The 23,119-nt window shown below is 40.8% G+C and overlaps 3 protein-coding genes across 3 annotated transcripts in view; 1 reads left to right on the top strand and 2 right to left on the bottom strand.

The window, feature by feature from the left end:
- The window catches only part of PHF14 (PHD finger protein 14), a 174,235-nt gene extending 167,965 nt beyond the window's left edge, over positions 1-6,270 (bottom strand). Inside the window, exon 1 of the mRNA XM_085226963.1 lies at positions 6,132-6,270. Coding sequence (XP_085083089.1) covers positions 6,132-6,270 — 139 coding nt within the window. The remainder of the gene's footprint in view (positions 1-6,131) is intronic.
- Positions 6,271-13,308: 7,038 nt separating this feature from the next.
- LOC146544111 (uncharacterized) lies at positions 13,309-15,977 on the bottom strand. Its single transcript, XM_085227506.1, has one exon. The coding sequence runs from the start codon at positions 15,181-15,183 to the stop codon at positions 13,309-13,311; it is 1,875 nt and encodes a 624-aa protein (XP_085083632.1). The 5' UTR covers positions 15,184-15,977.
- A 2,514-nt stretch (positions 15,978-18,491) lies between these two features.
- COXFA4 (cytochrome c oxidase associated subunit FA4) lies at positions 18,492-22,282 on the top strand. The gene is made up of 4 exons (XM_010712540.3): positions 18,492-18,804; positions 19,281-19,369; positions 19,702-19,762; positions 22,065-22,282. The coding sequence occupies exons 1-4, from the start codon at positions 18,763-18,765 to the stop codon at positions 22,119-22,121; spliced, it is 249 nt and encodes an 82-aa protein (XP_010710842.1). The 5' UTR covers positions 18,492-18,762; the 3' UTR covers positions 22,122-22,282.
- Positions 22,283-23,119: the final 837 nt, after the last annotated feature.

Raw genomic sequence — 23,119 nt, 5'->3', positions numbered from 1 at the left:
AAGATTGAACGATACAATGGGTTGTTAAAAACTATGCTGAAAGCAATGGGAGGCGGTACATTTAAGCACTGGGAGAAGCATTTGGCAGAAGCCACCTGGTTAGTCAATACCAGAGGATCTATCAATCGTGGTGGTCCAACCCAGTCCAGCTCCCTACATACCGTAGAGGGAGATAAAGTCCCTGTTGTACATGTAAAGAATATGTTGGGAAAGGCAGTTTGGGTTATTCCAGCCTCTGAGAAGGACAAACCTCTTCGTGGAACTGTTTTTGCCCAGGGACCTGGGTCCACTTGGTGGGTGATGCAGGAAAACGGGGATGTTCAATGTGTACCGCAAGGGAACTTGATGTTGAGGGAGTGCAGTCAGTAATTCCTAGTGCGTGTGTTTATATTTTGTTTGTATATATTAAGCATGATGTAGTGATGTGGAATAAGGGGTGGAATGTCATGGTTTCATGATTTTTCATTATCGGTATTCCACATCATAACATCATGCAATGCACTGGGGGTTTGACTGCTGATGCTCAAGTTCCGGGTGCCTGTCCAGAGGAGAAGAGCAGCTACGTTTCCCCAGGGGGCTTTGCGGTCAACGAGGAGATATAACTCCCGGCAAGGTCACCTGATGCTCTTCTTCTTTGCCTGCGCTGCTTCGCTTGCGCTTCTCTGCCTGCGCTGCTTCGCTTGCGCTTCTCTGCCTGCGCTTCTCGCCTGCGCTTCTCTGCCTGCGCTTCTCATCTCAGCGTTGTGGTAAGGCCGATCCACTATCAATTTCACATTCTCTCTCCTTATAAAATTCTGTTGATACCATATTTAGTAAATTACTTTGTTTTACCTCAGATTGTTGCCACTGTTTTCAATTATTTCGGGGTCCCTTATTTTCTTTTTTTTCCACGGGGGCGCGGATCCGCGGATCCCTCCGCCCTTCTAGTCACGGAACCGGGCCGAACCAGCCCGTAAACCGTTGACAACATGACAGAAAGCAACCCAGTGAAGAAGTTCTGTGAGTCCAAGACCAGTATATCCAGTGCACAATCCCGTCTCTGTAGCAGTTCACGTTACATCAGGTGGGACATAAGCAGGTGAAACACACACTGAACTTTAGTCTTGCCACAGTGAGAAGGCAGAGCCCCACTGCCCCTCTCCCATTTCCTTCTCCTGGATTATTTTAACAATCACATCCTTTACACCAGTAGTATTGTACACTGTGTACTAGCATTAGCAATGAGCTGGAGTTGATCCAGATGAAACCTTTTCGTCTCTTTTGTACAGCCTAATGTAAACTGGTGCTGGCACATGCATACCCAAAGGATGGATGAAACTGTCTCTTTGAGTAGTTTATTGTGGATTAAAATGGCTGTGTAACCTTGGCTTTAGTGATTCAGTACGTCCTTCGCTGTTGAATGTAATAAAACCATACCTGTCTGAATTCTCACTGTTTGTATTCTGTGACTTAAGGTGACTCTAAAGCAGAAAAAGATTCTTGGAATCCACATTACACAGTCTTTTGTGTTGTCCCTCAAATGACCTTTATCTCTCTTCCAAATTCCAGTCATGAAACAGTATACCAGAAAGTAGATTTAAAAGACCTATCACTTTCAAAGTCATGCTTCTTTCCCTCTGATCCAAGAGGAGGAGGGACAGGGAGCAAAAAATCCTGCTGTCCTGATTTGTTTCTTTAGAAGATGCAGCTATGAGGGCTGTTCTTCATCGCTGGCAAAAATGGTTGTGATTATGTTGAAAAAATAGTAGCTGAGAATTTGTTCTATCAAATAGCATTATGTTGTAGTTTTCACAAAAATAAATCAGAGGCATTACTTTCAGAGCAATCTACATAGGTTAAGGTTACTTCTTTTCAAATTCATTGAACTGGAATTTTCTGAATTAAAATCACATGAATCATTTCAGTTTGGCCAAGTTTTAATTTAAGCTCATTTTAACCTATTAACAAACATAATGAATCCAAGTTTGAGAACACAGATAGTTCTCTTAAGGACTTATTTATTTTACTTCAGCAAGTAGTTAATCTCTAGACTGGCTTCCTTACATGATCTTTTATTATTATTATTATTTGCTACGATCCTGCTGTGTAGAGGGCTGTGCAAAATGTATCTCATATAAGACTTATTTTTGTCAAAGGCATTGCTTTTCAGAGCTTCAGCATCTAAAAGCATGCTTGCAGGGCATAGTGATTTTAAAATGTATTAATTTTATCCACATCTGTTCTGCATTCCATGAAGAAAAGGTAAGACTGTTGAGTGCCTGAGTACTAGTAAGACTACATGTGCTTGTTGGAGAGCTCTTTCACATATACTGGTGTTTTGATCACGTTAAGGATGGCAGCCTGAAGGAGGTGTTTCTTAAAGGGCAAGTCCCAAAGAAGAAAAACAGATGGGCAGAGGCAACATTGGAGTAGTATCACAAAATATACAAGCTTGTAAGTTAGTCAGATATGTAAGTTAGTGAAAGACAGGAGTAAACATTTTTAGACTAAGCAATTAAACAAATATAACACTCTGTTGGCTTTAATCTGATTTATTGTGCAATATAAGATGAAAATAACCACTCACAGAAAGAAGTACCCTATGAAACTTCTTTTTAATTAAATCTGCTAACTCTTCGTGTTCTGTCTGCTCTCAAAGAACATTTTTGTTGTCTTAATGCATGTAAAAAATAATATCAAAATATTCTGTAGCTTTCCCTTCACATAATTTTCAGTTCAGACTAGACTGCTATCCAAATAACATAAGAAATTCCTTCTCAGAAGTCTTATTAGAGGTATACATTTCACGACATCATGTGATGGGAATTTAAGAGATATACTATATATATCCTTCAAAAAAGGATGATGGACTTAGTCACACATCAAAATATGCTATTATCCTTCTCTCATAAGCATAGTAATATTATTCTCTACAATTAAATGAAACTGCATTTAGAGAAATGATAATGTGGGAATACTAACTCTTGTAGTAATTCATAGTTTTTAACAGAGCATGAGGTTCCAAAAAGTATCCGAGTAAAATTCAAGAGTAGGAAAAGCAATTAATTTATCTTTTCATCAGTTACATTTTATATTTTCTAGATAAATGATTATAAAGACAAAAATATTATTTCTCAAAATTTGTGGCAGATGTGTTAGCATAAAATGCAGCACTCCAATCTTTGTCCAGACTAAAACATGTTCCATCCTCTTTCTCCCAATTGGAGTGAATACAGTATATTCCTTTAGTGTCCAAATTCCAGAAAGGAGACAAGCTGGGACTAGATTTCACATTCTGCTTTGTTAGAAATTACCTGCAGAAAGTACTAATGATTCAAGTGAATGTGATAATTGGAGACAGTGTAAGTGTGAAAAAAGTGATGCCTTGGAGATGCATTACATGCCTCTTTACAAGAACCTGGCACTATGTCTCTCCATAGAGATTTTGCTTATGTCTAAATTGTAGTTCAGATAGAAAAGCCAGGAAAAGCGTTTAAACCACTGCCAAGTTGTCCATAATTTATAAACGCAGCTGCCTGCAACATCAGGCTGCTCACAAAAATGATCACCTCTTGCAGGGTCTGAGATCATGATCCTCCTTGTAGGAGGAACCCCAAGACTGACACTTTTGCACAGTGTGAACCATGGAAGAATATCAAGAAACAGATACCATTAGATCCGCACAAGCTGGCCTTGTCTTACCAGTTCCACACCAGGATACTGCAGGTAGCCTGGTTTTGTTCTGAGGAGTAATGACAGTCTGAATTTTAACCATTTTCTGAAATACAAGGCAAGTCTGTCCCTGTGTATCAGTTTGCATCTCAAGTGATTTGGCAAAGGCTGCAGATGACATCCTAAAAGAACGATTCATTCTAGCTCTGTTTTAGATTGCATCTGGGAGCTGCCTGTATCTTTCTACTGATTTCAGCTAAAACTAAACCCTACATTTGGATGTCAAACATTTGGTGAAATACATTTCCCCCACACTTGCATTCACTGAATCACAGCAAAACACGCTTCACTTCCATCCTTTTACTATTAAAGTAATCAATAATAATTCTGTCATCTAGTATTAGCAGCTGGATTGAAGTTTCCTTGCTGCAGTGCATAAAACTAATGAACAGTTGCAAAACACTCTTTTCCAATTTGTACTCAGTAAACATTTCTACTTTGTAAACACCAACTCTCCTCTAAAAACTACAGCAGAAAACATAGGCAAATAACATTTTCTCTGGAATTTACACAAATGACAGTTACCTCTGAAACAGCAGTATCTGCCCTCCTGATCATAAATACGAAAAATCCCTGTCTACCCTTTCCATAAAGAAAACAAAAGCAGATGACTCATGTTAGTGGAAGACAGATGATATTTTCTCCAATCTAGGTTTGTAGAAAATAGTTTGCTCCGAATGATATCTAATCCTGTCCTCAAAGGGTTCTGTCATTGTCTTAAATGAGAACAAGCTTTGGCTTACTGAAACTGTTAGATTTGGAGCCTTATTCTTTCTATAAATTGTATTTCTATTAAAATACTGACATTCTCCGTTAAAGAAAAAAAATACAGAAAAATAAATTACGGTACAAAATGTATTTATACTGTTCTAACTGTGCAATCCTTTGTTGACACACAGCTTGTGCAGTTAATGCCACAGCAGTAAGACTATACTTTGTAAGCGTGCTGCTTTCATGTTTCTTTGTTAACATTAAATTGTTCTCTTTAATGTTTGGGATACATAGTGAACATGGAATCTCACATATCATTTCCTACAGCTGTTGCACAGTCAATTATGCATTTTCTTTGTACTGTCACATTTTAGAAGCTACTTATAAGCTGCTTGTGCTGCTCCCAGACTATCTGCTTAAGTCACTCCAGCTGCATCAATTTCTCCTAAGCAGCAATATGTCCTGGTAAAGGCAGTAATATGTCCTGGTAAAGGCTGCCAATACCACATTATTTCTTTCCAGTGAAAAATAATAGTTTGTTTGTTTTTTTTTTAAGGGAAGAAAAAACAAACAAACAAACAAACAAACCTTTGACCAGCTTTTTGTAAGTAGCAACTGCAGATGATATACAGTAGTTTTTAGTAGACTGAGCCTGACTGTCTGGCCAGCCCTGAAAATCTGTCATCTCTGTTATCCCAGTCAGCATGGATCCCCCGCATAAAAATCAGAATTGAGTAAAACTCTAAGCAAACAAAAAATGAACCTAGGAAGGCTAGCTTGGATTTGGAATATCAGAGGAGAGGACTTGTAAGGACTATTTCTTCACAAGCATATGTAGAAGAAACAGCACAGAATGGCCCAGGAAGCATTAATCCCCCTCACTCCACAGCAGAAATAAAAAAGAATCCTTTAACCCCCCGGATTAAGATGATGGATCAAAAGTGTCAAGACATTTACAGCACTAGAAACACTTTCAATTTGTCTAAAATATTGTTAAATAATTGATGTAGCAGCTATTTAACACTTTGAAGTACCAGTTCTGTTAAGTTTTTTTAGTGAAGATTTTTGCTTTAGGAATTGATATATTGAACTTTTATTTATAAAGGTCTGCTAGTTTTTGAAATCAAACAACAGCAACTTAAAGGGCAATGCGACCTATGGATGCAACTGTATGTATGAAATTATCTGTAAAAGAACAGTGATTCAGCATAGCTTTAGGGAGAAATTCTGGGGCCTGAAATAGGCTCTGAATGAAAGTTGACCTATAGATGAACCACACAACCTCACAGTGTATCTAATGTACAGCATTAATTGCACATATAAGATGCCATTTATCCACATTTTGCCATGTCAGTATGAGAATGTATATTCTGGTGTTTATCTACAGAAGCTCTGTTATGATGCTTATTATGCGGTATTAATGCTGTATCTTTCTTCATCATAAGGCAACTCTGCTGTAATGTTTGTTACCCGTTTAAGCATGTTGCATGGGGTCTGGGCAGACATTTGGATGGCCAAAGAGGCTTATGGTACATCAAAAAAGATAGCACAATTCCTTTGGTTCCTCCTTGAACACTGGCCATGTTTTTGGGGGAAAACCAATAGGAGAAAGAGGAAACCAGATGTTCCACCTGACTGATACATAGATCTGGTCATTCAGCAGTATAAAGTCTGGACCTGTTTGCAGCAACTTTGGAGACCTCACCTACAGGGTGGACACACTGCTGTAGACTTCCCAATTGCTAGGATGCGTTCTCCAGATCCTTGCTGCAAGCAGAGCTCACCAGCAACTGTGAATCTGTATGATGGTAAAGCAATAAGGGAATTGGTGATGTCTTTCTTAATCATTATCGCTAACCTCATATAGTAATGATTAGATGCATTACCTTGCTTATTTTCTTTACTGTTAAGCTTATCTTTTGACTATAGGTACAGCTTTATTTTCATATTATTTTGAAACAGACAGTAAAATAAGCCTATCATTTTTGTTGGTGTCTGTGCCCTTCCTTCTGACCCCTTCAATTGGCAAAACATAGGAAAATTGTTCTAATGACTTCTTGGGGTCGTAGGTCAGACAGGATGCAAGCTGTGTGGAATTTGTGCTTCTGCATCCTAAGTTTTGTCAAGTTAAAAATTTACAATACATTTGAAAGATCTGCTATTTTTGAGATATGCTCTCTAGAGAGTGAGCAGAGACCAGGATTTATTTCTTTTAGATGTTTGATTCTCAGCTGTTATGCTTTTGCTATGTCATTCCTGTTCCTGCTTTGTGTTTTTTTCTTTACAGTCAGGAAATTTTACATTTTAAACAAACATACAAACCATACATTTTATGAATACTGGTATATTAAACCTGAATATTTTCATCCATTCTGAAACGTCCCATCAGTCCTATACATCTCTATTTCTGTTTTCTGTTTTCCTTTCATCTTGTAACTATGGAATTCTTTCAAGTATTTTTTTTCCCTGAGCACAACCCTTGCTGGTGACAGGTGTTTTAACTCAGTTGCTCCTATGGGATCTGTCACCTGAGCTGCTGCCTCAGCCCACGCTGCTCCATCTCTCTCTACAGAGAAGGAAATGACTTCCATTTATTATTGGATTGAGCCAGATTTGAATCTATTTGCTGACAAGTAAAACAGTTCAATATTCTATAATGAACAACCTAGATAGCCCCATGGTTTCCTGTGAAATATACACTCTAATAGCTTTTCTAGTCTAAGAAATGTCCTGCCCACTGATTCTTTTTATAAACAAAGAACTTCCCTCTAGATTTTTAATGCAGTTTCACTGATACCTATTTATGACAGCAAGGAAATGTGATTTTATACAAATTCTGTTCAGGCACAAATTCAGAATTTTAAATATTTTAAAAGTATTCCCCATCAGAAAATGCTTAACTTCAAGAAAGGGAAAGAAAGGAAATCCTCACTTCATTTTATTGCTGATAATTTACTTTTGTTAAGTAGCACATATTCACTTATTCACTCTTTGTATAAAAACGATATGTATTTTCACTTTAAAATGTAAAACGTAAAAATGCATTTTCGCTTTAAAATAAAAGTCCTTATTTTAAAGAGAAGATTTACTTGCTTTAAAGTAATTATAATTACATTAATGCTAAAGCAGTCTATATAGCTTCTTTTATTAAGCTTTCATTATTATTTAATAGTAAGAGTATCAATGTGAAACCTGTAAATTAAGGTTAATAACTTTAAGTTTACAAATAGCATTGTAAAAATCCAGGAAACAGTTTGTATTTTTGAAATATAAATTAATGATTTAAGTTATAGACAGAAAAGCAAGTGAACTAAAAAAATGCTTTTCTGTTCTCAGTGTTAATGTTATTCTTTGAGCTACTGACCAGATTACAAATTCTTTAAAACTATTATTCCGTTAGTAATTGAACATACAACCTCTGTCATTAATTGTTTTCTTTTCCATATCTCTAGCACTCTATTTCACAGACATTTTACTTCTATGGTTACTAGTAGGTTATGCTATGTAACATAAATAAATTCCTTCCTACTTTTTATAAAGTACCAGGGTTATTGTGTACTTTTAATGAATGCATAGAGACAAGAAACTTTATCATCTTGTACTGCTGACAGGCCTAAACGAAAGAAGAAACAGAACATTTCTTTACCATATATGTAGACTGCTCCAAAAGTAATGCCTCCTATTTATTTCCACGGAAACTACAACAGTTAAAATTTGTTTTCTCTAAGAATTGTTGTCAAAAAGCTTTTGCCTTTTTACCAGAACTGTTATCTCCCACAGAAAATCTTCAGTCTATTCATTGTTCTGATTAACAGAGAAATATTCTTGATGATACAGAATAATACATAATTAATTGACCTGTGACCATATGTAATAGTCTTTCCTTCCTATTTTCCTCCAATTAAAATATGTAACTTCAAACGTGACTCTAATTGTGTTTTTTTCAACTGATTCTGTCAAACTTCAAGGGTGCAATTCTTCAGATAGCCTTTGATTTTATTATGACTTCATATTCCTATTCTTCTGGAGATCAGATGTGGCTAAAACTGATCACTTTTAGCATAAAAAAAATAATAATAACAATAAAGCCAGAACTAATGGAATACACCAGAAATTTGTGGAACCTCTTATGATCTATTATGATTCATTGTAACAGATAAAGTTTAGGAAAGAAAGCTTTTAGAAACAGGAAGACCACAGAATAGAAAAAGCATCTGGAAAAAGTCCTGAAACCAAAAGATAAAGTTAGCCTAAGTCTAAGGACAGGAACATAAAGAGCAAGCAAAGACAGATAAGCAGTAGACAGAAAGCATGAATGAGGCTGTACAGAAGAAAAAATAAATGATAAAGCACCAAAATAACCCAAGGACTTGATTCTCTGCACTGCTGAACTTAATGGACTGGTTCATCACAATGACTTGTTGAAACATCTGAGGATTATTTAAACACCAGAAACCTACACAAAGTAACTTTAGACAGAATAAAGGAGGTAACTAGTCTAACTAAAGCATCATAAAATTGATTGACAGCTATGAAAACAAAGACATTAAACTTTAAGAAGACAAATGTATTTACTTTCTGACTGAGTAGGTAAGCAACAGATTAGTTATCATAGCAATTCTATGATTCTATGAGCAGATGAAAGGGTGGTTAAAATTTCTATTTATCATATACTCTCTTTAAGGGAATGGGTGGATTCTTTACGTACAATAGAAAACTGTTAGACTTCAACTAAGACCAATATAATGACCTCATTACTATAAATTAATACATACATAGACTCACACTGCATGTATGTACCCACGTAAGCATATAAGTGCACAGCCCAGGCACACAAATCTGACAAGCCAGGCAAGTATTTCTATGAACGACAGATCCTGCACCAAGGCAGTCTGAGGCTGCTTGTGTTTATACTCAGAATTTAACCAAACCAAGCAATAGTGAAACTGCATTTTCAGCAATGCTTAGTCTGGCTGTACTTTCAGAATATCCTCACTGTTTCTAAAATGATACTGAAAAATTATTTTCTGCTTGCTTTCACAATTTACTTCTTTGACTGTAAAATTAATTATGACATACAATAATCTACATAACATGATGTCACGGAGTTAACGAGATCAATCTACACCCGTGACAGGGGGGCGGTAGGCCCCTGCCCTCCCCTTCCCAGCCCACAAAATGGGAAGGAAGGGAGGAAAACAAAAAAAAACAGCGGCAACAATCTATGGAGGAAAACTTATTTTACTAATTATGATATCGGAATGCAAGATAACACAATATAATACAATCTGATTGAAATTGAGACTAATAAATCAAATAAAACAGGAGAGAGAGAGAGAGGGAGAGTTCCCGATACCGATTCAAACCTGAAAAGCTTGGAACGGCCAGGAAAGCACCCTCCAGCACCCACTGCCAGGCAGTAAGAGACCGCCCCACCCGGAAGGGTCAGATCCCATGACTTCTGTAACGTATGGGGATAGGTGCCTGGAATTGGAGCATTAACACTTTAACTCCCAGTATACTACATGATGTATTGATGCGGAATACTGAGAACCAAACCAAAACAAAAAAAAATATATAAAACCATGACATTCCACCCCTTATTCTACATCACTACATCATGCTTAATTTATATACATATATAAGCGAAAAAGATGATTAAAATGCATTACACACACGTCTATATACATATACATAGAATTATCGACTGCACTCCCCCAGCATCAAGTTTCCTTGTGGTACACATTGAACATCCCCGTTTTTTTGCATTACCCACCAAGTGGTCCCAGGTCCCTGGGCAAAAACAGTACCACGGAGTGGGTTGCCCTTTCCAGAAGCTGGAAGAACCCAAACTGCTTTTCCCAACATGTTCTTTACATGTACAACAGGGACTTTATCTCCGTCTACAGTAAGTAGGGAGCTGGATTGGGTAGGACCATCACGATTGATAGATCCTCTGGTATTGACTAACCAGGTGGCTTCTGCCAAATGCTTCTCCCAGTGTTTAAATGTACCGCCTCCCATTGCTTTCAGCATAGTTTTTAACAACCCATTGTATCGTTCAATTTTACCAGAGGCTGGTGCATGGTAGGGAATATGGTAAATCCACTCAATGCCATGATCTTTGGCCCAAGTATTTACAAGAGAATTTTTAAAATGAGTCCCATTATCTGACTCAATTCTTTCTGGGGTACCATGTCGCCACAGGACTTGTTTCTCAAGACCTAATATGGTATTTCGGGCGGTAGCATGGGGTACTGCATAGGTTTCAAGCCACCCAGTTGTTGCCTCCACCATAGTAAGCACATAACATTTACCACTGCGAGATCGTGGCAAGGTGATATAATCAACCTGCCATGCCTCTCCGTATTTATACTTTAGCCATCGCCCTTCCCCCCAGTGTGGTTTCATCCTTTTGGCTTGTTTGATTATGGCACATGTTTCACAATCATGAATAACCTGTGCAATAGCGTCCATAGTTAAGTCCACCCCTCGGTCTCTAGCCCATTTATGTGTCGCATCTCTCCCTTGGTGACCCGAGGTCTCATGGGCCCATCGAGCTAAAAATAATTCACCCTTGTTCTGCCAGTCCAGGTCTATTTGGGCCACCTCAATTTTGGCAGCTTGGTCTACCTGATGGTTATTTTGCTGTTCTTCTGTAGCCCGACTCTTGGGCACATGAGCATCTACATGGCGCACCTTTACAACCATATTCTTTGTTCGGGCGGCAATATCTTTCCACAATTCAGCAGCCCAAATAGGTTTACTCTTTCTTTGCCAGTTATTTTGCTCCCACTGCTGTAACCATCCCCATAGAGCATTTGCCACCATCCATGAGTCAGTGTAAAGATAAAGCATTGGCCACCTCTCCCGTTCAGCAACATCCAAGGCCAGCTGGACAGCCTTTACCTCTGCAAATTGGCTCGATTCTCCTTTTCCTTCAGTGGCCTCTGCAACTTGTCGTGTGGGGCTCCACACAGCGGCTTTCCATCTGCGATGCTTTCCCACAATACGACATGATCCATCTGTGAACAAAGCATATTTCTTTTCATTTTCTGGTAGTTCATTGTATGGTGGGGCCTCTTTTGCACGTGCTACTTCTTCTCCTGGTGATGTTCCAAACTTTTTGCCTTCAGGCCAGTCCATGATCACCTCTAGGATTCCTGGATGGTTGAGATTCCCCATCCGCGCTCGCTGCGTAATCAGCGCAATCCACTTACTCCAAGTGGCATCGGTAGCATGATGGGTGGAGGAACCCTTTCCCTTAAACATCCAGTTCAGCACTGGCAGCCGAGGTGCCAGAAGAAGCTGCGTTTCAGTACCGATTACTTCAGAAGCAGCCCGAACCCCCTCATACGCGGCTAAGATCTCCTTTTCAGTTGGAGTGTAGCCCTCTTCTGACCCCCTGTAAGCTCGACTCCAAAATCCCAGGGGTCGGCCTCGGGTCTCTCCTGAGGCTCTCTGCCACAAACTCCAAGTGGGACCTTTCTCTCCAGCAGCAGTGTAGAGGATGTTCTTTATACCCTGTCCCATTCGTACTGGCCCTAGGGCCACGGCACGGGCTATTTCCTGTTTAATCTGTTCAAAAGCCTGCTGCTGCTCCGGGCCCCATGTAAACTCATTCTTCATTCGCGTCACATGATAAAGGGGACTTACAATGAGGCTGTAGTTTGGAACATGCATTCTCCAAAAACCCACTACGCCCAGGAACGATTGTGTCTCTTTCTTATTAGTGGGTGGAGACATGGCACTGATTTTGTCAATCACATCTGTTGGGATGTGACGACGGCCATCTTGCCACTTTATACCTAGGAACTGAATCTCCTGAGCAGGTCCTTTCACTTTGCTCCGCTTAATAGCAAAACCAGCACACAGAAGAATTTGGATTATTCGCTCTCCTTTCGTGAAGACTTCTTCTGCTGTGTCGCCCCACACAACAATATCATCAATGTACTGCAGGTGCTCAGGAGCACTGCCTTGTTCCAGTACAGTTTGGATCAACCCATGGCAAATGGTTGGGCTGTGTTTCCACCCCTGGGGCAAACGGTTCCAAGTATACTGAACGCCCCTCCATGTGAAAGCAAACTGTGGCCTACATTCTTTGGCCAAAGGAATGGAAAAGAAGGCATTAGCAATGTCAATGGTGGCATACCATTTGGCTGCCTTTGACTCTAGTTCATATTGGAGCTCTAACATGTCCGGCACAGCAGCACTCAGTGGGGGTGTGACTTCATTCAGGCCACGGTAGTCCACCGTCAGTCTCCATTCTCCACTGGCTTTACGTACTGGCCATATGGGGCTGTTAAAGGGTGAGTGAGTTTTGCTGATCACTCCCTGATCCTCTAGTTGACGAATCAACTTATGAATGGGGAGCAAGGAATCCCTATTGGTGCGGTACTGCCGTCTGTGCACCGTTTTTGTGGCAGTCGGTACCTGTTGCTCTTTTACTTGCAGCAACCCCACAACAGACGGATCTTCTGATAGGCCAGGTAAAACAGACAGCTGCTTAATGTTGTCTGTGTCCACAGCAGCTATCCCAAAGGCCCACCGATACCCCTTAGGATCCTTGAAATGCCCCCTTCTGAGGTAATCGATACCTAGTATACATGGAGCCCCTGGGCCAGTTACAATAGGATGTTTTTGCCAGTCCTTACCAGTGAGGCTTATCTCAGCCTCCAACACAGTCAATTCTTGAGAGCCTCCAGTCACCCCGGAAATATGGATTGATTCTGTCCCTTCATGACTCGAGGGCATCAGAGTGCACTGTGCACCAGTATCCACCAGTGCCTTATATTTCAGTGGTTCTGACGTGCCAGGCCATCGAATCCACACAGTCCAATATACTCGATTATCCCTTTCCCCCCCCTGGCTGAAGGCAGGGCCTCTCTATTCATTACCTGTGATAAGTGGAGCAACTGCACTGGTGATTGATCTGCTTTGTAATTCTTTCACCCGTGCTCGTAGTACAGGAGTAGCTTGGTCGTGCCATTTTCTCATGTCTTCTCCATGGTCACGTAGGTAACGCCACAAGGCAATTCGCGATGTATTGTTCCTCACTGGAGCCGGAAAGCGTTTGCTTTTAATAGCTGAGATTTTTGATGGTGCCCATGAGTAGGGAGGTTCATCGTCGTTAGTTAGGATTCGCATTAGTTTGATCAGCTCCTTCAGTAGACTCTTTTGATTATCCTGATCTTCACTGGGCACTTCTGATACTGGCACAGGTTTGTCACGATTAATCAGTTGAGATATTTGCTCCTGCATTTCATTCAGTTGGTTCGTTACTTGTGAGATGGCAGCAATGGAAGCGTGAGTTGGGGGTAGCTGTTGTTCGTAGTTTTGGAGCGTAAGAATCAATTCAAAAACTAAGGGTATTCTCTCTTGTTCCCGGTATCTGTCATTAGCTGACAGTAGTGTACCGGCATATCTGTCTGGTGCTGTTGTTATGAGTCTCTGCCATATCTCAGGCGTCGTCCTCACTCTCTCAGGATCGCGTTCTTGTCGTGGGTGGTTAGGAACAAAGTTAGGGTCGAACAGCATTTCCACCACAGCCATTTCCCTCAAGTACTGGATACCCTTTTCAACTGTATCCCATCTTTTCATCACAGGCTTCAAGCCGTCTTTGAAGCGATACCTTTCTTTCACGGCTATTAACACTCGTTCCCAAAGGGAGGCAGACTCATCCAAACATCGACCAATTCCTCGGTCAATAGCTGGGTCTCTGGCAATGGCTCCTAGTTGGCGAGCTTCATTACCATCTAGAAACAAGCTATTGGCCCCGCGGTCCCAACAACGAACCAACCAGGAAACAATAGTTTCATTCGGGCCCCGTGTGAACTCCTTTCTTGAACCTTGGATTTCAGTCATCTTCAGGGGCCGACGAATAGTAATAAGGATGTCCTCATCATCAGTCTCTTCTGCATGTCTCTTAGTTTTTCCTTTTGCTTTTCGCGATGGTGGTGGTTCTGAGGAGGGCCCCTCGCCTGGATCTTCCTCCTCCTCCTCCTCCGCTTCTTCTTTTTTCCGTTCTAGACGCGTGGACACTCGTTTCCATTTCTTGCCTTCCACAGGAGCAACTGATATTGTTACTGGTGTCTCTTGTAACTGATCAGATTTGACTTGGAGATTCTCCACTTTGGCCTGAACCTCAGCTCGGAAACTCTCTCTCTCCAGAATAGTATTATATAGGGCGCGGTAAGCACAAGCCAAACCCCAAATAAGTTGTACCTCCTTAGAGTTATGTAAGCCGCGCTGTCCCTGACTCAAATACTGACTTAGTTTCTCAGGATCCCACAGATGTTCAAGTGTAAAATCCCATGACACTGCGGGTCCCCTTGCTTTTAAGATCTTTCCTAAACCTCTCCATATTCCCTGCCAGTCAGCACTCTCTGGTTCTGGAGGAGACTCCTTCCCTTTGTAAAGGAATATAATCACAATCCAGGAAAGCAATAGCGCGCCCATGAGTATTAATTCAGAATTCGAAAACCGTCTGACAAACCGATAAGGAAGCCTGGAGACTGGTCTGAACGTTGTGCTGTTTGTAAAATTAGCCATTCCATCTGGGATGTGAATGTCAAAATTCAGACCATACCACATTGCATACAGGTACCATGCAGGTGTCTCCGTCAATGCCCTTAAGTAGTTATATATGAACATAATTCCACAACAAGTAATTATGGCCTTGACAATTTGCCAATAGGTTGAGAGTAACATGACGGTTTGTAAGCCTTTACTCAACACCCCCACAATGAAAAGTGGGTTCATTGCTGGTGTCTATTAAAACAGGGGTTAATGAATTGAAACTGACAAGAAGAAGGAGGAAAAAGGCAAAAAAAAAAAAAGAAAAAGGCACTACCCAGACTGAGCAGTGCTCAAAGTTTACAAATATCCCAGAACACTGGCAGCACGCCTAGTCTTTCAAGGTCAAGTTTTCCAGCACAGAAACCTAAACTACTGATAATGCTCCCTAACGAAGCTCTCTAAGAGCAGAGAGAGAGATTCGTTCTAAAAGCTAAGAAATAGAACTATGCCCGCATTCTCCACCAAAATCTGTCACGGAGTTAACGAGATCAATCTACACCCGTGACAGGGGGGCGGTAGGCCCCTGCCCTCCCCTTCCCAGCCCACAAAATGGGAAGGAAGGGAGGAAAACAAAAAAAAACAGCGGCAACAATCTATGGAGGAAAACTTATTTTACTAATTATGATATCGGAATGCAAGATAACACAATATAATACAATCTGATTGAAATTGAGACTAATAAATCAAATAAAACAGGAGAGAGAGAGAGAGGGAGAGTTCCCGATACCGATTCAAACCTGAAAAGCTTGGAACGGCCAGGAAAGCACCCTCCAGCACCCACTGCCAGGCAGTAAGAGACCGCCCCACCCGGAAGGGTCAGATCCCATGACTTCTGTAACGTATGGGGATAGGTGCCTGGAATTGGAGCATTAACACTTTAACTCCCAGTATACTACATGATGTATTGATGCGGAATACTGAGAACCAAACCAAAACAAAAAAAAATATATAAAACCATGACACATGAATAGCAAGGTATGTATATGAACAATGAACGAGCTGAGTTGTACAGGCCCAGGCATTAAAAGCTGACATATACAACGCTTAAAATCTATACAAAGAAAAGATAAAAAGCATAACACATTTTACACATTGGTTTTAAATTCATAAAAGCTCAAAAAGTATAAATCCTTAAAAAGTCATCCTGACAAGCACGTAAAATACATTATGTACTTCCTAAAAATAGTTGCCTGAGACATGCCTAGTGGAAATAATGTAGTCCTGATCTTAGCAAGTCAGAAAAAAGGCTTCTCAAAGTTTCTGAGCTTTGGCTGCTTAGACAAACGTCAGACATACAGCCCAAAGCAAACTGTTGTAATGTGAGGCAAGTTTTGCTCAGTAGCCCCATGTGGCTAATGACTGTCTACCGAGTACCTTCCTGGTCTCTGCATGGTTGTTCTGCAGCTGCTTAAGTAAATGGTATTTTTTTTGCGCAAAATTGAACTAAAGGGTGAGTTGCATAACCTTCCAGGCCAACCCTGGAGGTTTCAGGTATTTCTGTGACATACAAGAAATAGCAGTACAATTTATTTTCAATACTTTTAACTGCATGGACAAACTGATATTTTCATTGGGAAAACCTGAAAATCATGGAGGATATAATCATTAAGGTTGGAAAAGACCTGTAAGATCATCTGCTCTATCAATCCATCATCACCATGCCCACTGAACCAGTACCACTACAACCCTTTCTTTGATCACCTCCATGGACAGCGATCACTTCTGGGCAGACTGCTCCAATTCCTCTTCACTCTTCCTGAGATGAAATTTTTTCCTTCTCTGGCACAACTTAAGGCAATTCTCTCTCATCACTATTTACGTGAGAGAAGAAGCTGACCCCCGCCTCATTACAGCCTCCTCTCAGGTAGTTGTTGAGAGTGATAAGGTCTCCCCTGAGCCTCTTCTCCTCCAGACAAAACAATCCCCACTCCCTCAGCTGCTCCTTCCATAAGACTTGTGCCCTGGGCCCTTCACAGCTTCACTGCTCTTCTCTGGACACACTCCAGGGTCTCAGTGTCCTTCTCGTAGTCAGGGGCCAAACCTGAACACAGTACCTGAGGTGTGGTCTCACCAGTGCCAAGTACAGAGAGAAACCTTCTTAGTCCTTAGTCCTGCCAACTACACTATTTCTGACACAAATTATTCTGCCCCCACTATGCAATGAAGTAGTTAAAAAAATCTTGATGTACACTAATTATGGTCTTTCCTATTTTATCAATTCTGAAACATATGAGGCAGATAAGTAACGTACTGCACCAAGGAAAACAGTTGAACTGTACCGACAGCATGACTTGTATTGACTCAGTGATCTGTCCAGTGTATTTTATAGGCACTGAACATGGCCAACATCCAGCATCTGTTTTTGTGCATGGTTATTTGTTTGCTAGATTAAACGGATTCTAGCAAACTGGAAAGGGTTGGACTACAGCATGATGGACGAGGAACCCTGGCATTTTTTAGAATTTGTTGTGACTGGGACAATCCAAGATGATTCATGGTAAGATGCTAAGTGAGTAACTGGAACTAGTAAGTGAAATAAAAGATACGTGTGCTTAAATATATTTGTTCTCCATCATTTCATTCATATTTAACTTCAAAATTCTACTTTGGTACACATTCACACAAACCATTAGCATTCACCTGAAGTTACCCTGCTTCTAACATGGGAAATGCGCTCCCATTTTCTTAGGTTCCAGAAATGTCAATGGCCCTGCTACCTAAAAAAAAAACCAGCAAATCAAAACTCCTTAACACGTATGTGTAAAAAAATTTATCTTTTGGATATATCTTTTGTGAAAGAAACCATATGTCAGAGGGACTGGTGCTCTCACCCAATGATAGGCATTCGGGTCTTGATTCTCTGTAGCATAAGATAATACAGCACAAGGCCAAGGTAGGAACGCTTACTGCTACGATGCGAGCAGCCCCACAGTTTAATTGGAATTGTTTACCTAACAAAGGAACAAAGAACAAAATCCAGCCTAACCTCAGCCAATACATGTACCATTTCGCTATAAACATCCCTGCCAAAGCGTATCATGTGTACGTTCAGTGTTAAAGCTCTCCATCAAAGCTGCGTACAAAGCTGGTTTTCACCACGGCGACTCCAGCGGAATCACGAACACAGCCGTTTTATGCCGAATTTATAGTTTTTCTTCGAGGCGCTGAAACCCCATCCTGTTCCATACTTTAACCTCCTCCTAACCTCATAACTGGGGAGATAGGTACACAAGCAAAACCGTGCAGCCTCCACAACACCCTCTTCAGGCGGCCCCTACACCCACCGGCGCGGAGCGCCGCACGCCGCAAGACGGCTAGCACGGGTCAGGCCCCAGGCGGCCCCCAAGGGCCCTTAGCGGCGCCTCCCGCCATGCCCTCACGGCCCCGGCGCAGGCGCTGCTCACACCTTCCCCGGCAGCGGGGCGGGGCGGTGTTGGCGCCTGCTCGGCTCTCCTCAGCTTGGGGCTCCGCGGGGTGTCCCGGGAGGTGCCTGCTCGCCCGGCAGGCGCTGCTTACTTGCCTGGCGGTCGGGGGCTGTATGAAAGCAGGGCACGATGGGCGATCTTAGCGCGGGTGCTGCGGCGGGGCGCCGGCCGGGCTGGGCTTAGCGGCAGGCGAACAGGCAACCGCCGGAGCTGCTACATCCGGGCAGCGGGCACCTGCCGTGCCGGGGGCCTCTGGTGACATTGGGGCTCGGCCGCAGAAGGGGGAGGACGGTCTCTGGAGCCGGGTAGCGAGGGTAGACCTTCGCCCGCTGCAGCTATGTTTCGTGTTATCGTCAGTCACGCCAGGAGGCATCCCAGTGTGAGTACCCGCGGTCGCTGAGGCAGCTTGGCGCCGCCTGTGCCCCTCCGGGCCGCTGTCCTCCATGCCCTCTCCTTTCCCGCCGTGCCTCGGCCTCGGGGTGGGCACCTCCCGCTGATCGGCGGGACGCGGCCCAGTCGCTTTTTTCTGCCTTTTTCTGCTGTGTGTGGGCTTGTGCCAGTATGACGCGAGATACCTCTTCCTTTCTTGGTTTTGTCTTTCTCTCTCTCCCTAGCGAACAAGTGTTTCTGAGAAATGCGTTATTACAGTATGTTTGGTGACTGTGATGTAGTAGCAGTTTTTCCGTGTTATTTTCTAACCAGCACACAGAGCCCTTTTGCAGGGTTTTAGAGGGCCATGTGCTACAGCTGAGAGCACAGAAGCTGGCTGTTTGATTTGTCATTGCTGCTATCAGAAATTCCCATAATAATACTGTCTTGTTACATTGCAGTCATCTGAAGTCTTTCTCGTTCTAGTTGATCCCTCTGTTTCTGATCATTGGCTCAGGAGGCATTGGCGCAGCTCTGTACGTCATGCGTTTGGCAGTGTTCAACCCTGATGTCTGGTATGTAAACAGTTACTTATTGTGCTCAGTCATCTTGCTGCTTATGTGAAAGTACACTTCAGAATGCTGGTCTTTATTTCTGGAGGCCTTAGTATACCTAGCTCCAGTATTACTGCCATGGATTGCAAGATTTCCTTGCTTTGGAGGTTTGCTTGTTACTTTACGTTACAATACTTAGAGGTTGCTGACAAAGAACTGCAGCTTGTTCTACAGAAACTTTAGATAGATGACTGTCCATGGCTAATAACCATAGTATACAGATAAATTTTATTTCTTTTGAAGGTAGTGCGGTTTTCTGAGTATGTTCTCATGTTCTGTATTTCTCTCAATAGCTGGGACAAGAAAAATAATCCAGAACCTTGGAATAAACTGGCTCCCAATGACCAGTACAAGGTAAAATGAAAACCACAGACTTGTAGGAAACATAGTACCAAAAATGTAGCTTACTGCTTTAGGACATTTGAGTTTATTAGAAAGCAGCTGAATGAGTGATGCATTTCTTCTGCTGTGCAACTTACAATTTGTCTTTTAAAGTCATAACAGATGGAGTTGTTTGAGCTTCATAACCTTGTCTTCAATTAGTTGATGGTGGAGCAAACAAAGTCTTTGCACAGAATTAGTCAGATATATGCTGCAGTGTAAGAAAGAGGAATTGTATATTCTCTCTCTGTTATACAAGTTCCATAATGCATGGAGAAGAAGATTACAGGGAGGAGGACAAAATCTCTGAAGTTCTGAACTAAAGCTTTCAGAATTCTAAACTGTTGGCCTTTACTCTTGGGGAGCAAAGTAGAATAATGTCAGTTTTTAATATAATTCTAATATTAACTCCAGTAATTATTACTAATAATTTTAATGTAAACTCTAATTGGCAATTGTACAGTTTGAAAAAACTTGTTTGAAAACTACTTGTTAGTATTGGATGCAATAAGATGCTTCTTTAAGTGATATTTAACCTATTTCAGGGAACTAGTGAGGGAACAGATGAGGATGTGTAAAGCTTTTTGTGCTTAACAGAAGTGGCACTCTATGTACTAAAGACTTCTGTTAAGAACAGTTCTAAAACTATCCTCAAACTGCTAAGAAAGCAAACATACTGTTTTCTGTTAGTGTTTACTTAGCACTGTATCTTAGTATGCCAGTCATTCAGATAAGTGAAAAAACATTTCAGAATAAAATATGTTGCGATTCCCTTAAAATTCTAAGAAGAATGTAATACATTATTTTTATTATCGTTTCTGGAATGTAGCTGTTTCCTATATATCTAAAAGAGGCAAATTCAATGCAGTGCGCAGCATGAATTCTTTTAAGAAGTGCATGCCTTAGCATTCCCATCTGCCTTAGCATACAAATACAACCTCAGAATTTACCATATTTGGGTTTGTGTATCATTGTGGATTTTTTTTCCCAAGGCTGTACTGTGGGAAATGAAGAGGCAAAAGTTCAGTAAAAAGCTCTGGTAAAACAGCAAGCTTTAGCTTTTGATGAAATTGCTTTTTTCTTTTCTTAGTAAAATTCTCTTTGGAAAGACTGAGGAAGTCAATATTATAAAGAAAAGAGTTGAAAAGAGTTGGTGATTATTGTGTGAGTTGCAGAGAAAAAATATAATTTAAACGTATTAAAAGAATCTTAATTTCTTTTTCAGTTCTGGGCTTTTCTTTACAGTCATGTGCTTGATGTTAATTCAGGCTTGGAGGCCAAAATATACCTTTGCTCTGTAAATTCACTGTGTTCAGTAACTATTTGGACTGTTTTAAATGGTCTGTAATAGGATCCAACTTTGTTAATATAAAATAAGTGTTTATGCCTGCTCTTACCTTCTTTCTTCATTGCTATTTCATAGAATCATTGAATCATAGAATCACCAAGGTTGGAAAAGACCTAAAAGATCATCCAGTCCACCATTCACCTATTACCAATAGCTCCCACTAAACCATGTCCCTCAACACAACATCCAGTCTTTCCTTGAACACCCCCAGGGTCGGTGACTCCACCACCTCCCTGGGCAGTCCATTCCAGTGCCTGACCATCCTTTCTGAAAAGTAATACTTCCTAATGTCCAGCTTGAATCTCCCCTGCCGTAGCTTGAAACCATTCCCTCTGGTCCTATCACTAATGACACGAGAGAAGAGGCCGAAACCCAGCTCACTACAACCTCCCTTCAGGAAGTTATTTTTTGCAGTTGTAGTTTAAGTTTACCTAAAGTACTTAAGTTTACTTAATCCAATCTAGGTTTTAGCAGCACTGCTCTAAATGTTCCTTTGTGATGCTGCTTTTTCACACTTACAATCCTTTATGCTACTTGGCAAGCCAGATGTTGCCTTCAGCAAATAAGAACACAGAAATTTGGGGAAGATAGGATAAACCAAGCAGTACTGTCTGAATTTCCAGTGTATGGACTTCTAATTCTGGATATTAATTAAGAGATTCTGTGGGGTGTTTCTTCAGTTTTTGATTCCAGCACTGTCTCATCTTATATTTAGAGTTTCTAGTACTGTTTGCAGAATGAAGATAGTTTCGTAAGTTATGCTCTTGAAAGACTTATTATTCTTTATTATAGATACTCAATTATTTCAGCTTTCTAACAAGTTCAGGTGATAGATGTTTTTAATAAATGCCATGGAACATATCATATCATTGAGTTTCTCATTCTGGTCAATATATATACATATATATATTTTATCTCTCTTGCCAGTTCTACTCAGTTAATGTAGACTACAGTAAGCTCAAGAAGGACCGTCCTGACTTCTAAAGAACATGCACGTCTTCATGAGCTGCACAGAAAGGTCTTCCGGAAGCTGTCCGCACAACTACCATGCTTAATCATCCAGGAAATATTCAAACATGCCTCATGCACTTGGTTATGTGTTTGAAAGTGTTTTGATGGGGTTCAATAAACGTCTGAAACTTGAAGTGTCTTCTGTTTGCTTTGATTTCTCTAAATAAGAACATCCTGACATTAACAAACACCAATTCACATTTGCTCTACAAGAACTGAGAGCAAATAGTTAAATGTGCATATGTATATATTTCTAATTGCACTTAAATTTTTCCAGTTCCTACTTTATGTAGCAGACAAGTCAGTGCTAATAAGTCATTGCCCAACAGTGAAGCAACAGATATTGCCATATGTTCCTGAAAATAAAAAAGCCAAGTTCTGTGGAAGTTGTTGTTTGTTTAACTCATAGTTTCTTAATAAGAAAGAAGCCGATCTTAAATACCTAAAAAATAATATTCTAGAAACGTAATTAAAATTTCCAATGGATCATTATTTTAAAGGTCATAAAGCACACAATCAGCAGAAAAAGGCACAGGATTCAAGAAATTATTACAGTTTTTGTATTACTACAGAAAAGTTCCAGATAGAGTGTGTCCTTGTTTTGGTAATTGGCTGAGCCTTTCTATGGAGAGGCAGGAAAAAAAAGTATTTGCACATCTGTAATTTATTATGGTGGGTTCTTTTCTCTACACAGCTGGTATTTCCCTGGATCAGGGATCTGAACTTAATACAGCTGTCCTTATTTTGGTATATTTCTAGTTCTTGAAATAGATGAACTACTGACAATGGAGTTAACCAGATAACCTTAGCCGTTAGTGTAAATATATAATAAGGGCAGACTCAACCTGAGCAGCAAGAATGTTCACTGGAGAAGAAAAATTATTTTGTGGCAATTCCAAAATGCCAAATATCTGCAAAGATTTCATGTTTTATGCAGTAAATCTTGCAAGTCAATTGGATGTGGTTAATTC

This window comes from Meleagris gallopavo, chromosome 6, assembly GCF_905368555.1.
Source record: "Meleagris gallopavo chromosome 6, MGAL_WU_HG_1.1, whole genome shotgun sequence".
In the NCBI taxonomy this organism is placed as follows: Eukaryota; Metazoa; Chordata; class Aves; order Galliformes; family Phasianidae; genus Meleagris; species Meleagris gallopavo.
The sequence above is the reverse complement of the archived record's forward strand: the minus strand, read 5'-3'. Positions and strand labels throughout refer to the sequence as shown.